The sequence below is a fragment of the Nomia melanderi genome, chromosome 5, assembly GCF_051020985.1.
Source record: "Nomia melanderi isolate GNS246 chromosome 5, iyNomMela1, whole genome shotgun sequence".
Taxonomy (NCBI): Eukaryota; Metazoa; Arthropoda; class Insecta; order Hymenoptera; family Halictidae; genus Nomia; species Nomia melanderi.
The window spans coordinates 17,898,101-17,912,021 of NC_135003.1; the positions used below are offsets into that span (position 1 = coordinate 17,898,101).

General features: G+C 43.6%; 3 protein-coding genes across 4 annotated transcripts; 1 reads left to right on the forward strand and 2 right to left on the reverse strand.

Annotated features, from left to right (window-relative positions):
* Positions 1-57: 57 nt before the first annotated feature.
* On the reverse strand, positions 58-1,572 carry LOC116424674 (uncharacterized). The gene is made up of 2 exons (XM_076367909.1): positions 1,151-1,572; positions 58-287 (listed from the first exon to the last, which is right to left on the reverse strand). Exons 1-2 carry the CDS (start codon positions 1,289-1,291, stop codon positions 93-95), a joined length of 336 nt encoding a protein of 111 aa, XP_076224024.1. The 5' UTR covers positions 1,292-1,572; the 3' UTR covers positions 58-92.
* Positions 1,573-6,112: 4,540 nt separating this feature from the next.
* Positions 6,113-9,322, reverse strand: LOC116424609 (uncharacterized). The gene is made up of 2 exons (XM_031971216.2): positions 7,118-9,322; positions 6,113-7,040 (listed from the first exon to the last, which is right to left on the reverse strand). Exons 1-2 carry the CDS (start codon positions 8,816-8,818, stop codon positions 6,987-6,989), a joined length of 1,755 nt encoding a protein of 584 aa, XP_031827076.2. The 5' UTR covers positions 8,819-9,322; the 3' UTR covers positions 6,113-6,986.
* A 582-nt stretch (positions 9,323-9,904) lies between these two features.
* Positions 9,905-12,875, forward strand: LOC116424610 (uncharacterized). Of its 2 annotated transcripts, none has more exons than XM_031971219.2 (7): positions 9,905-10,071; positions 10,334-10,515; positions 10,652-11,018; positions 11,093-11,678; positions 11,749-11,894; positions 11,974-12,073; positions 12,180-12,875. In XM_031971219.2, exons 2-7 carry the CDS (start codon positions 10,499-10,501, stop codon positions 12,302-12,304), a joined length of 1,341 nt encoding a protein of 446 aa, XP_031827079.1. In that variant the 5' UTR covers positions 9,905-10,071; positions 10,334-10,498; the 3' UTR covers positions 12,305-12,875. The 2 variants fall into 2 exon arrangements, with proteins under 2 accessions (XP_031827079.1, XP_031827077.1); XM_031971217.2 differs by having other exon boundaries at positions 9,928-10,144.
* Positions 12,876-13,921: the final 1,046 nt, after the last annotated feature.

Sequence of the window (13,921 nt, forward strand, 5' to 3'; positions counted from 1 at the left end):
GACAGGATATTGATAGAAGAGAACGGTAAGATTATAGTGAAGGTTTATTGAAATCTGCGCAGTCTGTTAATAACAACATCATCGTTGTCTGTTCAGTGAGGTTTCCCGTAAACGTACACCCGGTAGTGAAGTCCTCTGGAGTACTTGGACCTAAACTTGATCCGTATGAAGTTGTGGCCGATCCCACCGGAAGTCACCCACATGGCGCCATTATTCTCCTGGGACAAGGAGTCGACTCCGATGCAGGTGATGGTCGCATTGGTCGGCCCGTAATCCGCTTCTACTTCCTGCAATCAACGTTGCACGCGTGAACTCTTCACGATCCGAAGACACTGCGAGTCTACGCTCGAATTTCATATAAATTTTCACTCGATTCAGCTATCGTGTACATTCGTTAACTATGCATCCGTTGATTGACCAGTCTCCAAGGTAGACGTCTGCAATGAAGATAACGATAAACCATGAAAGCAACATAATTCAACGTGTATCGTGTCCCGGCACTGTCGCCTCAGCTGTTCCGACCTGGCGTTTATCTGTGGAACGATAAGGGAATCAGAAAAAGAATTGGAACAAGGAGAGAAAGCAGCGGGCAAGTCTAACCACCGACGATAAATCCGAAGACGTTAACGCGCCGTTAATACGTGCTATTGTTTTAGGCGGAAACAATGTCGGGCACCCCCGATAAAGTAACCCAGTGCTGTCACGATGGGGTAGGACTCCTCGTGCTTCCCCTTCCATCTTCCCGTGGACGAGTGTGGCAACGCCCGGGACACTGAGCAACGACTAAAACGACAACTATGACGGAGGAATGGAAAGCAACGTCCCATTGCTGCGAGAAACGCTCGTATGAACCGTATCATTATGATTCTCGTTCGACTACGAATGTTCCTGCAAACTCACAGCTTCGAACGTCATTCTATAAAACAGAGACTCTCTGATCAATTCTATTCTATTATTTTATTCTATCCGCAATATTAAGCTGTTTATATAAAAAGACTAGCTTCAGCTTATACAAGAATTCATTCTAGCTCCATAAAAACCTTCAACGTTACAAGGACCGATATAATCCCGTAGAAATTCGTTGGTTTCCATCCACCGAAGCTAAGTTCAAGTTCGTTCCGAGTAAATGGGAGTTCATAATCGCACGCACTTGGTACCCGCCGATCCTGTACGATCTTCTGACGTCGTATTCCCAGATAAGCTGCTCATCTGTCCTCCACCGGCACTGGTCCGCTCTCTCGGCAGTCGCGGCGAGAGCGTTGAACGCGAGGAACACCGCGAACAGGACCATCCTCCTTCCACCGGTCGAGTCGACGTTCCCACCGAGATTTCGCGGTGTCCGACGAGAGAAGGAGAGAAAGGAGAAAAAGAAATGCGCGGGCAGCCGCACGTCGAGCGACGAAATGGAAGCGGAACCGACCGCGTGACCGGCCGACGCGACGCGACGCGGCAATCGTGCCTCGCCGATTGTTCGGAATCGGCGGCGATCCGGCGAACAGATGGAAAACACGGTTTTGTTATTATCGAAGGAGGTTGGTGCTGCGTGTGGCACCAACAGCCGGACAGTATTAATAGCCGACCGTCATCGATACACCGAAAGTTCCCCCTTCTGGTACATTATTTACTCTTGTTGCGCTCGCGATGGACGCTTCTTCAGCGTCGCCGAGATTAGATACAACAGGCCGGCCGGTATCGTGCATCCGACAGTCTTTCTTTTATTTTGTTCGCGCGTTCGCCGCGCAACGGAATACGTACGCGAGAGAAACACGGAAACCGAACCCCCGCGAACCTCGAACCGTCGATAATTTTCGGTGTTCGCGATTTCGAAGCCCGGAGAATTCGCTTCAACGCCAAAACTACCTAGCAATAGCATTGTATAATACTTATTTTCTTGCGCAAATTACAGAAATGTGTTTATTGAGATCTCAATTGAATGAGACGATTTGAAATTGAACGGAATTTCTGAGAAAAGCTTGTGTCTTCTGAAAAATTGCGTAAGAAATCCAAGATGTCCGGTAGTTCTGTTAGTTATAGATCATTATTATTACATACAACAGTAATGTCAATATGATAATATTTCGTTAGACGGTAGTAAGGTAAAATAATAGATATTGTAATATCACGTTCAGTTAATAATGAGGTAAGATAATATAGATCTTTACGGTGAGGATAATTCACCTGGAAAATGGGAGTAGAAGCTTCAACTACAAAGAAACGTCAAATTTGTTCAATTTAACCGCGTTTAAACGCCGCAAACATTTGTCCAGAGTCCAAGCGATCGCTCAAGTAGATCGAATCGACCGCGTGGAGCAACGTTCGGTCTCCGATGATCGCGAACTAACGGCGCTGCGCGCTTCAAGTGGAACAACCGTGCGATAGGGAGACGCGGATGCACGCAGTGAATTTCCTCGATTATCTTCAAGCCTTTGAAAACGAATGTCATTTCAATGACGAAGGAACAATCGAATTCTTCGAGTAACAGAAGATCGAACCATAGCTTTCGTTTCCTCTCCAAAGTTAAATGTATAATACAGCCGCCTCTAAAAGTTCTGGATACTTTGAGAAATCCGCGAAGGGTTCAAGCAACAAACCCGACTCGCTCCGCGAAGCGACCTTAAGATTGGGGGAACTCGCGCACGATATCGTTACACTTGTCAAAACAACCTGACCGTTTATTATTCATTCAATCGCCACATAAGAATCCACGGTCACGCTCTCCCCGATACCGCACGATAACTCTGTAAATATTGATCTGAAGTGAACGTTCCATAATGGCGAACGGGATTCTGTATCCGATAATTTCTCCGCGTGAAATTCGGATATAGATTCTCCAATTAACCAAAAATCCAATGCTCTGCACTGAAGGAACTAAGCTGCACAAGCTTATCTCGTACAAACAAAAGTTTGCATGAACAATCTACAAAACTGATAGTTCAACAGAAACTTCTCTATATAAATTCCATTGATATGATAGCAACGCAGGAACAAAGTGAAATTTGATTACAAAATTCTTCTTTCAGCCCGTCGATTGACCTTCGGTGAGTATCGAGGAAACATTTAATTCAATTATTCCCACATCAAATCGAATTCAACTCTCTGATTTCAGATATTGCAAAGCGATTTCGATCACTGTACAGGCTGACGATCCGTAGCTGCAATTTCAGCTGGTCACCTCCATGGTTGGCGTTAAGTCATCCGCCGTACGTGTATCGTCGCTTCTATCAGTGAATGATGTAATGTTTTCACCGTGGGACGGGGAAAAGAATAACGATAGCAGATTGGCGTTAATTGAGGCGCAGTTCCCGCGTAAGGATCGTGTGTCGATGCGTTAAACGTTCTCGCCGCAGGCAAATTGCCGGCGAGGTGTAAGCTGTGCGGCACAGCGGCGGCGTACACAGACCATCGGTATGCCAGTCAGGTGAATCTGTTCTCACAGTGGCCGTGCCTGGAACCACGTGGCACAAGCCGCCCAAGAAAATGACTTTCCTTCTTGTTACTCGTGGACGAATCCAGTTAAGAGCCTTTACGGTTCCCTTTACTGGCGCTCACTCGCTCGAACGCGACCGCAACGGAACGATTTTCGACAGCTTTCTCCGCTTGGAGAACGACTGAACCAGAAAGAACGAACGAGCTGTTGAGTTAGAATCATCATTGGCTGTTCTTTTCGCCACAGGGTAATTCCAGAGGAGATTATCCAATTACAACTGCAATTGGTGGTTCTCAATTGTGATTCTAATTCTTATTATCTTGTGAGAAAATAATTGAAGCTTATTTAGGAATCGAATTTGTTCTAATTCCTTTAGGTTTTATTTAAATGCGTTGCGAAAGAAATATGGCCGTTTCTCCTGGAATTATCCTATGTATAATTTAACTGCTGTTTCAATGAAATAGTAAACTACTGGATTGTTTATTTGAGTAGATTACGCGAGTCGTATGTTCCTCTGACTTTTAATCAGTGGATATCCGGTAACAAATATTGTCGTGATTATATTATTTTGTAAATCGGCCCGGTGCAAGCCGGCCCATCGTAAACAAATGTTTATCGGTATTGCAAAGTTCCGTGAAGTCGGTGTCGCGCGGTGGATTTTTTCGAAGTATTTGACAGTCGATGAAATATGAAGTACATTTAGTACTTCACAATAATCTCGCATGTTATCCTTGGATAACGAGGGTCGATGAAACGAAATCACCAGTCTGACAGCGCAAATTTTAACGCTGGAACTACCAGAGAGGTCAAACTGCCCCCTTCCTGATTGCTTCTTTAACAATTATTAAAAAGATAACGGATAATTCTCTGAGAATTTACTACAGAAATTGATTCACCAGTAGGCAAACCGAATTGTAAATCAATAGGAATCTCAATAGTAGCACCGTTGGAGTTTCCATCGATTTATTCTATCCTAAAGTTGGAGACCTAGAGATCCTTCAGGTTCTAAGTAGCGTAATTGCATAATTGCTCACCGCGTTGTTTCCCGTGGAACGATACAAACGACGTGGATAGGTCGGTTATCTCTTAATTCCACACTGTATCGTTAGCTTATTACCCGAAAAAGCTTGGATCGTCACGAATAGGAGTTGAACATCCAAGTTAATCATCGGGTGGCAGATGTTCCTCCGTTCCGCGTTATTAGCTCGTTCCTCGGTCAAACGAAAGACAACAGGCCGCCACCGTCGAGTCCAAGGAACGTCAGCGAAGTTTAAACGATTCCTGGCGGAGGAACAATAATTCCTCTCGCGTGCTTTCATCGGATGAAACGAGAGCAAAGGGAAAAAAAGGAGAGACGAAATAGAACTGTCCGCGTATCGATTTATTTCAGCGGCGGTCGCCAAGGAACTGCATTTCAATATTATCGCATGTTAAGATTGCGTTACACACTTCGCTCCTGCGTCTTCGGATCTCTGCGTGCTGCTGGCTGCCTCTTCATAGCGAAAAGTGGCTCGTGTTTTACCTATCGTCCGATGAATCGCCGATATTTACGATCCCCGTCGATCGTTCTCCTCACTGTTGCGTCTAGACGATTCCATTCTATCACGAAACCTCGCTGAGATCCTTCTCGAATCTCTTTTCATTCGATTATTGAGATATCAGTCGTACCGCATTATACTGCATTATGAAAATGTCGTAAAGAGGATGCTAAACTATCTCTTAATATATGGATCGAATCATCTTCATTATCCATCGATGAATCAAACCGCAATTCCGAAAGGAATTTATTAGTCGTCTGTAGTTTCATTGATTAAATTTATTTCTGAGTATATGAGAATTATCTTGTCTTAGGTACATTCAATTTTTATAATGCAGTTTGCACATTTTGTAGTACACTTGTTTCATAATGTATTTAAGCTTCTCGAAAATATTACTGAACATTTGTCTAGTAAATATATTTTCGAAAAACTTAATTACTCGTCGAAGATATTTTCAACGAGGAACTCGAAACAAATTGCTCGCAGGACAAAATGAGTTAAGCTTGGAAGCCTCGTCGCGATCGAGACCGATCGTATTCGTTCGGGAGAGCGAACCGGTACCTGGTTCTTACAATTATTTCTGTTTTCAGTGATGCCGGTTCAGCGGCGAAGATAAAGAAGAGACAGAAGACGAGCAGAGATCAGCGACGTCGGTGCAGACACGTTGGTCCAGCCAGCTGACAACGGTCGACGGCGATAAAGATTCGCCGAGAAGGAAGAGGCGAGCGATCGCCGGAGAGGAAAGGAGGAAAGCAGATCGCCGATAACGCTGACGGCGTCTCTCGAACCGGCGACCCCGGCCTCTCAAAGTCCGTCAAGCTCTGCTGCCCCCCGGGTCATCCTTTCATCTATAAGCAACATTATTTACGGTTTCACGCGCACAATCGAACAGATCCGATTAGGCTCGTCCGTGCGCTCGCCCTCTCCGAACTATTTCTCATTGGCGAGGTGTCCGACGCTCGAGCGCGTCGATCGATCCTCCTCCCTCCGAAATTCGCGATCTTCGCTTCCAACTGCATTTCAGCGGGAATGCGGTGTCAAAGTCAACTGTCGTTCGCAAGTTACAGAAACTAGTGAACACAGCCGAAGAATTTCTTAGAGAAGCGTGTGTATCAACATCGTTAAAGTAGACAAGATTTCTGACTCTGTTCTAACGTTGCGAAACATGTCAATTGTCAATTCTTAATCAGCACTCGCCAATAGAACTGAGAATGTACGAGGGGAATCTGGCACGGTGGAGAGTGGGGGAAAAGAAAACACTGGCATTAGAAAAACAGATTACGTTTTATTGACTTGCAGACTGTATGGCATCTGCACGCGTATGTACACGGAACCTTATTGCCTGTTAACTTATGAAATACGAAATACTATAGATACAAGTGTCCCGCGAGACTCGCGAGATTCAGAAACCGTATACCAGGGGATGCTCGACCTTCCGACCGAGCATCCTAAAGTTGGACGTTATTTACCATTCCCCGGACACGGCGTGTCGAGGCGCGGACAGTTCTAAATATCAGATCCGTAAAGTCATTCTCCGAGCGTCTGTGCGCGTCGCGTTATTTATCTAGCGAGTTCAAAGTCGACCGTCTCAAACGGGAAAACAAGAAAAAGGAGAGCAGGAGTCTTAGCGGAAGAGAAATCGTGCACGGACGGACGAGCGCGCCAGTGTTATTGGGCCGATTGTTCGCACCACTATTTACACTCGCCGATACGCGATACAAGTTGTACGGGCTCGAAAGCTCTCGAACGTTTCAGCTTCCTCTCGTGCCGGCCCGAAGATAGGAACCACGCGTCAATTATCTTGCCGCGCAGAAAAAACTACATGGCCGGCGCGGCACGTGATTCGAGCGTGTGCCCTCCGTCCCAGCTCGATTCTCGCTCGGCCGCTTCTCATCCGAAGCTCGATCTGAACTTGACCTTTGCTAGCCGGATCGCCGTTTCCATCGCCGAGGCGTGTTCTCTCGTGGGGACCCTTTCGACCGGGGCGTCCGCGAATACTGAGAAGACCGTCTGCGCGAGGATCACCTACACGCGCGTCCCTCCTTCGAGTATCCGTTCTTTACCCTCCTCCGACTCTGTTCAAAACAGCTTTCATTAGCGAATTCTCGAGGATAATTCTGATGTATTCATAGGTTACACGCTATTGCACTACCGCCAACGGAGGGTTGTGTTGCTGCGGCCTGATCATGCCCGCCAGCCGTCTGAACGGCAGCTGCAGATGGTAGTAGATGCAGTAGGGCAGCGGGTCCCAGTACGTGAACAGAGCATCCCGTTTGTTCAGCAAGGTGCCCAACAGATGAGGGAAGGTATCCCCGGCAGGCAGCTTCGAGGCATAGGTGGTAGCGTCGGCTGGCTGGTTCCTGTCCGTCGCGCTCAGGATCCCGGAGTTCTGTCTGGAAAAGTGTCTGCACGGTTTCCAGACGAGCCGAGGATGGACTCCCGTGTGACAGATGTAAGGCAGACTGACGCCCACGTGGCAGCCGATCGGCACCAACTCTCCATCCTCCGTGACCGCTAACCTGAAGCTCAAGTGTCCGTTGATCCTCCAAAACAGCCCGCCGATGAATCTGTCCAGCCACTGCGTCACTTCCGGCCGCTCCTCGGGGATCAAGCCTCGCCCGTCGATCAGGCAGGTCACGTTCGACACGACCCTCGACTCCTTCACCGTGGTGCAGGTGATGTAATGCTTGCCGCTCGGGTCGCGGATCACCAGCCACGGTTTGCTGTCGCTGACCTCGTGCTGCTGGTTCCGGAACTCCCTGATCGTCGGCGGCAGTGCTATCTTCGTCCTGTCTATCATCCCTGCTGGACCCGCGGCCAGCAACAGGTACCTGCCGGTGGTTACCGTGTTCTGCTCGTAGAACCGCGAGACGTCCTCCGAGGAACGCAGGATGCAATGATAGGGCGTGGGCAGGGCCAGCGAGCAGCATCTTCGCAGCATCTCCATGGGGTCGTCGAGGACGGCGACCTCGCCCGCACTGGGCACGAAACACTCGCAGCCCATCACTTCCAGGTAGGGCTTAGTCAGAGCGTCGTAGTAGGCCGTGTTGCTGGCGCTGACCGGTATGTAGTACGCAGCTTTCTCCTTGTGAACGATGTCCTTCAGGGCTTTTACATACTCGGCGGCGTTCCCTGGACTGGGCTTCGGGATCGTGTAGAACTTGGAGCACGCGGTGGAGAACTTCGCCAGCCCGAACAGACCCTCCAGCTCGCAGATCACCACCCTGGCGCCGGCCTTGTAGAAGTTGCGAGCCAGGTGCACGGATTGCACGGTGCTACCGCCGCTGATCAAGACGCACCGTTTGCTGCGCACTCGCTCCAACGCCGGCGTGTGGAGGACGGTGATGAACCACTTGAGGGCGGTCAACGGCAGCTGGAAAATCAGCCATATCATGTAAACCCAGACCGACACCCAGAGCGCCGGCGCCCGGATCGCGTAGCTGATCACGCTGACGATTCCTCGGAAGATCCCCAGCAGCAGTCCGAAATACGCGGTCAGTATCCTCAACAGCAACGGCTCGTTCCGGTTGTGGTTTTGACCTTGTGTTGGTAGCGGCTGGAAATTCAGTTGCGTCCCCTGTTGTAGATGCTGCTGCTGCTGTTGTTGCTGACGCCTCGGTGAAACGATCACGGCGGGAGTCCTCGAGGTGTTCGTCAATGTAGGAACATGGTATATCTTCGACGAGTTCGAAGCGTTCGACGTCGAGCTCTTCAGGGTGGATATCGGCGACACCAGGGGCGGCGACGTCGACAGCGGCGAGCTGGGTATGAGCGGAGACACGCTGCTGCTCCTCGAGATCGGCGGACTCGAGGACCACACTCTCGACGGGTTCTCGCTCCTGCAGGCTGGCATCGTTCGATTTCCAGTCGCCTGTTCACCGGAGAAATCCTTCACGGTCCGATCCTCTGGTCTGATGAGTTAGAATTAATCCGAATATGTCTGCTGACACGATTTCCTCCTCGAAGACGGATTCATATCTCGCCCCGGGATTCGCGGCAGCTGATCTCAGAAAGAACTCCCGTGCGCTGAACCGATTTACCGTCGAACGCGCAACTGTTTCCTTCGAGGCGCGCGCGTGTACGCGAGTCTCTCGCGAGATGGTTCGCCGCGTCTTTTGGTGGAAGAAGCGATGCTCGCGGTTCGCCAATCGAGTTCGCCAGTATGCACTAACGGCTTTAACTGAGGTCGGTCCACGAGCCTCCTGGTCTCTTATGCTCTCTGCATCTCGGGCGCACTATGAACCGACCGCTTATCTAATCATGCCGCCGCGAACCGACTGAAAGAAACAAGGAATCGAGTCCTCGTTCCCATCGAAGCGTCTCGTAGCGTAATTTTTTATTTTCGTTTCATTCGAGAACGTCTCGGCGACGCGAGAACGTCTCTGATGAAGTTAACACGTTAAGCGCCATGTCAGTCATCGGTGACTGACGCTTCTGAATGACTAGAAAACAATCGTAACGTGCAAGATAACTGATGTGAAATGAAAATGTTTAATAACGTAATTGTGTTGATAATAGCGTTGTGCAAACATTGTAACGTCAAATAATTAATAATTGTTCCTGCTTTTCCTTGCTACAATAGAAAAACTCTACGGGAAAACGCTTAAGATTTCCGTGGCGCTTAACGTGTTAAGAGAACACGCGTTACTGGTCGGAGTGTTTATTTACAAACCATGAATTAAACAAGGGCGATTGAAGGGGAAGAAGTAGGAATAAGGGAAGATTATTTTCTAAATTGCTTGAGACTGAAGCAGAAATTAAAATTAAATAATTAGTATAAGGAGTATAAGGGTTGGTCGATGAATAAGTTATTTCATCCCCTAACTTCCCAAAAGCAGTGGCGTGGTAACGGTTCTAGAGCCCCTGAATGTTAGGCAACCGAAATACATTCTGTTCTAAATACCATCTATATTCGGACACTTTATCGGTCTTGTTGCTTCAGTTAGTTCTTCGAATGGCCGTCTTCCTTAAGAAGAGGACGCTATAATCAGTCTTGAATATTTATATCCTGTGGTTTGAAAAAAACAGTTACAGGACCGTTTCCGAACCGATTTTAGTATTGGTTCTGAAGAACAGGAACCGAACCCGATATATTGAAGAATAGTTGTGAGTTATTTTGGTTCTTCGTAATTGTTTCAAGAACCAGAAACGATATCATAATTATTTTCAATCTTTGTTTGTAAGTGACTGTTATTGTTTACATTTTGAACGTGACACGTGCGCCATCTTCGGTGATCATTTGAATGAAACGCAATATAAAACTTTTTCAAAGTTTTGTATATTTTAAATGAACTGTTTTACGTATAATCAGAGTAATATATGGATCGAATATTTCACACTTAAGTTCGGTGCTTTGTTTTTGTTTCAGAGAAAACAGAGAACAGGAAAACTTTTTTCCTTCCGCCACCAACCAGTCTGAATTTAAATACGGGTGTATTGTCAACCGCCAGTTTCTACCTCGGAATAAATTGCGACTGGAAAATTGTTTGACGATCAAGTTCAGCGATTTGTAAAGTTATTTAAATTTACAAACATGAGCAAAACAAAGAGGTGAAAAATTTACCAATCTTACGTTACTTTTGTGAAATATTGAAATATTATTTCCACATAAATTTTACATTTACCTTTTCATTGGTTTTCTTACCATAGTTATTACGTGTGACAATTATTTCGTTGTTGCTTTCAGTAAACAAAGGAATGCAATGACTCAAACGCGTAATAAGGATCCAATGTTGGAAATAGCACACTTGCAGGAACAAGTGAGACTTCTTACTCTTGAAAATGATCATTTAAGAAAGTATATTGCTGAAGAAGTAACAGCAATTTCGAAAACCACACCAACCATTACTGTCACACATTCTAATGATATAGCTGAGACTCCTAAACCTATTGAATCTACACGAACAAATATAAAATCTCAAGGCGAAAGGAAGAAGAGTGCTTCAATGCGTGGATGTAATTGTAAGAAGAATTGTAGTTCCAAATTATGTGGTTGCGCAAAAAAGAATATGCCATGTGGTGAACTATGTAGATGTAAAAATTGTCAGAATCAGGTAAATAGATTTCTATGTTGAAAAAGTTGATAATATGTCCGATATTTCATATAATTATTGTTCCAATGATTTAGGAGAAAAATAATTCAGAACAAAATAAAGAACATTTGGAAAACAGTGAAACAGCGAAAGTAAAGAAGGATAAACAAATAATAAACAAAAATTTTAAAAATGTTACTGCGCACAAAAGTGTTTTTAGTCCAGATACTAAAATCCACAGTTCAACTCCTAACATAGAAGAATATAAGCTTCCAACTTTACAGTTTGGAAATTCTAAAAGGCTAACATTTAGATCTGATGAAGAAGATGAGATGCAAGAGGAAAGTAAAGAAAACTCTAAACATCCTAAAAGAAGAGGCAGACTTTCAAAAAACAGTCTTGAAGTGAATAATACAAATACAAGGAAACAGAGATCCACCTCAAATGAAGAGAAAAAAAATCACAGGGAAAAGAACACAGAGGAACAAGGTTTGAGAAGATCTCGCTCTAATGAAATAGGAACTTTAACAGATGATATATTAAAAGATATAGATAAACGGACAAATAAATATCTTCAAAATATAGAACATGGTATGGTAACTTTAAGATCTAATAGAAGAAAGGAACATTTAGATGGGGATAAACAAGCACAGAAAAATAATGCAAGTTCTGATTCAGGGGGTAAGTAACTTATTTTTTCATATATTAATAATATTTCATACATTACTTAAGATATTTATCCTTAAAAAAGAAATCAAGGATGTTTCAATGGAAAATAATAAAAAGGAAATAGCACAACATTTGTCAAATGAAACTTCCAAGTCAGTTACTCGAGAAGAAGCAGAGACTTCTAAAATTCAAAAACACAATAAAAGTGGATCTTCGGAAATATCTAACGTAATTTATATTTATACAATTATTAAAATAATACAGCAGGTACACATATATATATATCTATATTCTCTCATCTCTTTAGGATAGCTTTAATCCTATGAAACCAAGAAATGAAATACCAAGAACACCAGTTTCTGGTAACACTAGTAGAAAGACAGGAGAGGAATCCACATTTCTCAAAGGTAAACTATACTATATAGTATATATACTGTATACTATACAATATAGATAAGTTTAACTTTGCTGTAGTCAATTGATTGAATAAATGTTACAATTTTCTCATACTAGAATTCTACCAAGCTGAAATCGATTGGGAGAAGTACCAGGCTCAACTTGTAGGATGTAATAATTGTACGAGAAAATTCCATCCAGATAGAATTAAAAAACATCAAGCTTGCTGTAAGAAATTGTGAACTACAATCTTGAAGTATATCCTTTTTTTTATACACTCTATACACATATATTAATCGTCTATGTGGACAGGTTTAATGGTAAAGTAAACTTGTTATAATTTTAGTCCATTTAATATAATTATACCGATCTAAATATATTGTACAATATTTTTTAAATGGCAACTAATATAACAATAGGCCTACTTACATATAGTGTACATATATGATGATGGTTATTATGTATATATGTACGTAATTCCTATGTGCGGGTGGGAAACATACTCTTTTATGCACAGAACCACACACGTACGAACCTATGTATACCCGTATTGAATATTAGTCATTAAAATATTCCATATATCTTTTCTCTAAATTTTATGTATTATACATTTCTATGAATTTAATACTTTTCAATATTTTCCTTTTTTTTTGTACACTTTTATAAATATACAATGCAGGTTTGAGTCATGTAATGTAGATATGCCTCATTGGATTAAGTGATATTACAGAAGTATTAATATACATCATCAAATTAATAGTGACCTTGTTCTAAATACTTAAAAAAATACACAATAAAACACAATTCAGTGTACCCTGACGCAAATATATTTTTTAACAGTCTCTCGATAAGTTATGCGATTATTATAGCTAGACTGCGGATTCTTATACACTTGTGGCTCATAAATCTTTAGAACACTTCAGCCTCATAAATCATTTTACTTCAGCCTCATAATTTTTGACGATAAAAATGTAAATTTGTATAAGAAACGATAGTTTAGTTATAATTAAATAATCAATTTAACGCATTCGCGCTGAATGACGCACACATGCGTAATTTGGTTTCTTAACTTTGGGTACGAATGACGCGTATGTGCGTCATTGATGCACGATTACCAGAAATCATATGAAATTCTCGAACCCAGGTTATTAAACACCCTGTCTCGAATATGGTATTTCCTCGCCTATAGCATGTAGCATTCAGGAAGGTGCTTTTTGCAACGATCAGTCAGTTTATCCAAAATTGGATAACGTGGAATATACAACTCAGAATCCCATATTCTGGCATCTTGTAATGTCTGCATATGTCAGTAGCTAATTATCCTTTATTCAGCATTCCAAACTCCAGGTTCCTGAATCCATGATTATGATGGCACAGATTGTAGCTAGGAATAGATTATCCTTTGGAGATAAGCCTCTGAAATACCTATAATCAATGAGCCACGTCCAGTTGAAATTAAACTAAAGCTTTTTAGGACAGCTCTGATGGTCTCCCTTGATGCCATTATTGACTTCTAGTTGGTCTTATATACAATTTCCATCTGTACGAGGGAAATGATACTGCACATGTTATCTGTACATTGGATCATTCCCTAATAAGCCGTTCTTGGCAGTGTGAGTCAGAACTGTGGTATGTATAACCCTGGAAACTGAGGTGTTAAAGTACATTATAAATTCATTAATTGTTATCATAAATAAATCAGAAGTGACGTTCATTTCTTTTTCAGGCCCTGTTTGCAAATCTTTCAAAATGTTCAGATAAGGAGGCGAGAATGGGTATCCTGTTTGACATTGAGTGACCATTGTCAGGTAGGTTCTACATAATACTTTTTAAAAAAAAGTTGTTGCCATCTGATCTTA

Bases quoted from the DNA above. Each gene is read 5' to 3' on its own strand.
- LOC116424610 (XM_031971219.2), top strand. The intron at 11,679-11,748 runs GTAAGTAACTTA...TCCTTAAAAAAG, and splicing joins TGCAAGTTCTGATTCAGGGG to AAATCAAGGATGTTTCAATG. The intron at 12,074-12,179 runs GTAAACTATACT...TTCTCATACTAG, and splicing joins GGAATCCACATTTCTCAAAG to AATTCTACCAAGCTGAAATC.
- LOC116424674 (XM_076367909.1), bottom strand. From the start codon at position 1,291: ATGGTCCTGTTCGCGGTGTTCCTCGCGTTCAACGCTCTCGCCGCGACT. The intron at 288-1,150 runs GTGCGTGCGATT...CGTTGATTGCAG, and splicing joins ACAGGATCGGCGGGTACCAA to GAAGTAGAAGCGGATTACGG.
- LOC116424609 (XM_031971216.2), bottom strand. From the start codon at position 8,818: ATGCCAGCCTGCAGGAGCGAGAACCCGTCGAGAGTGTGGTCCTCGAGT. The intron at 7,041-7,117 runs GTAGTGCAATAG...TGTTTTGAACAG, and splicing joins AACACAACCCTCCGTTGGCG to AGTCGGAGGAGGGTAAAGAA.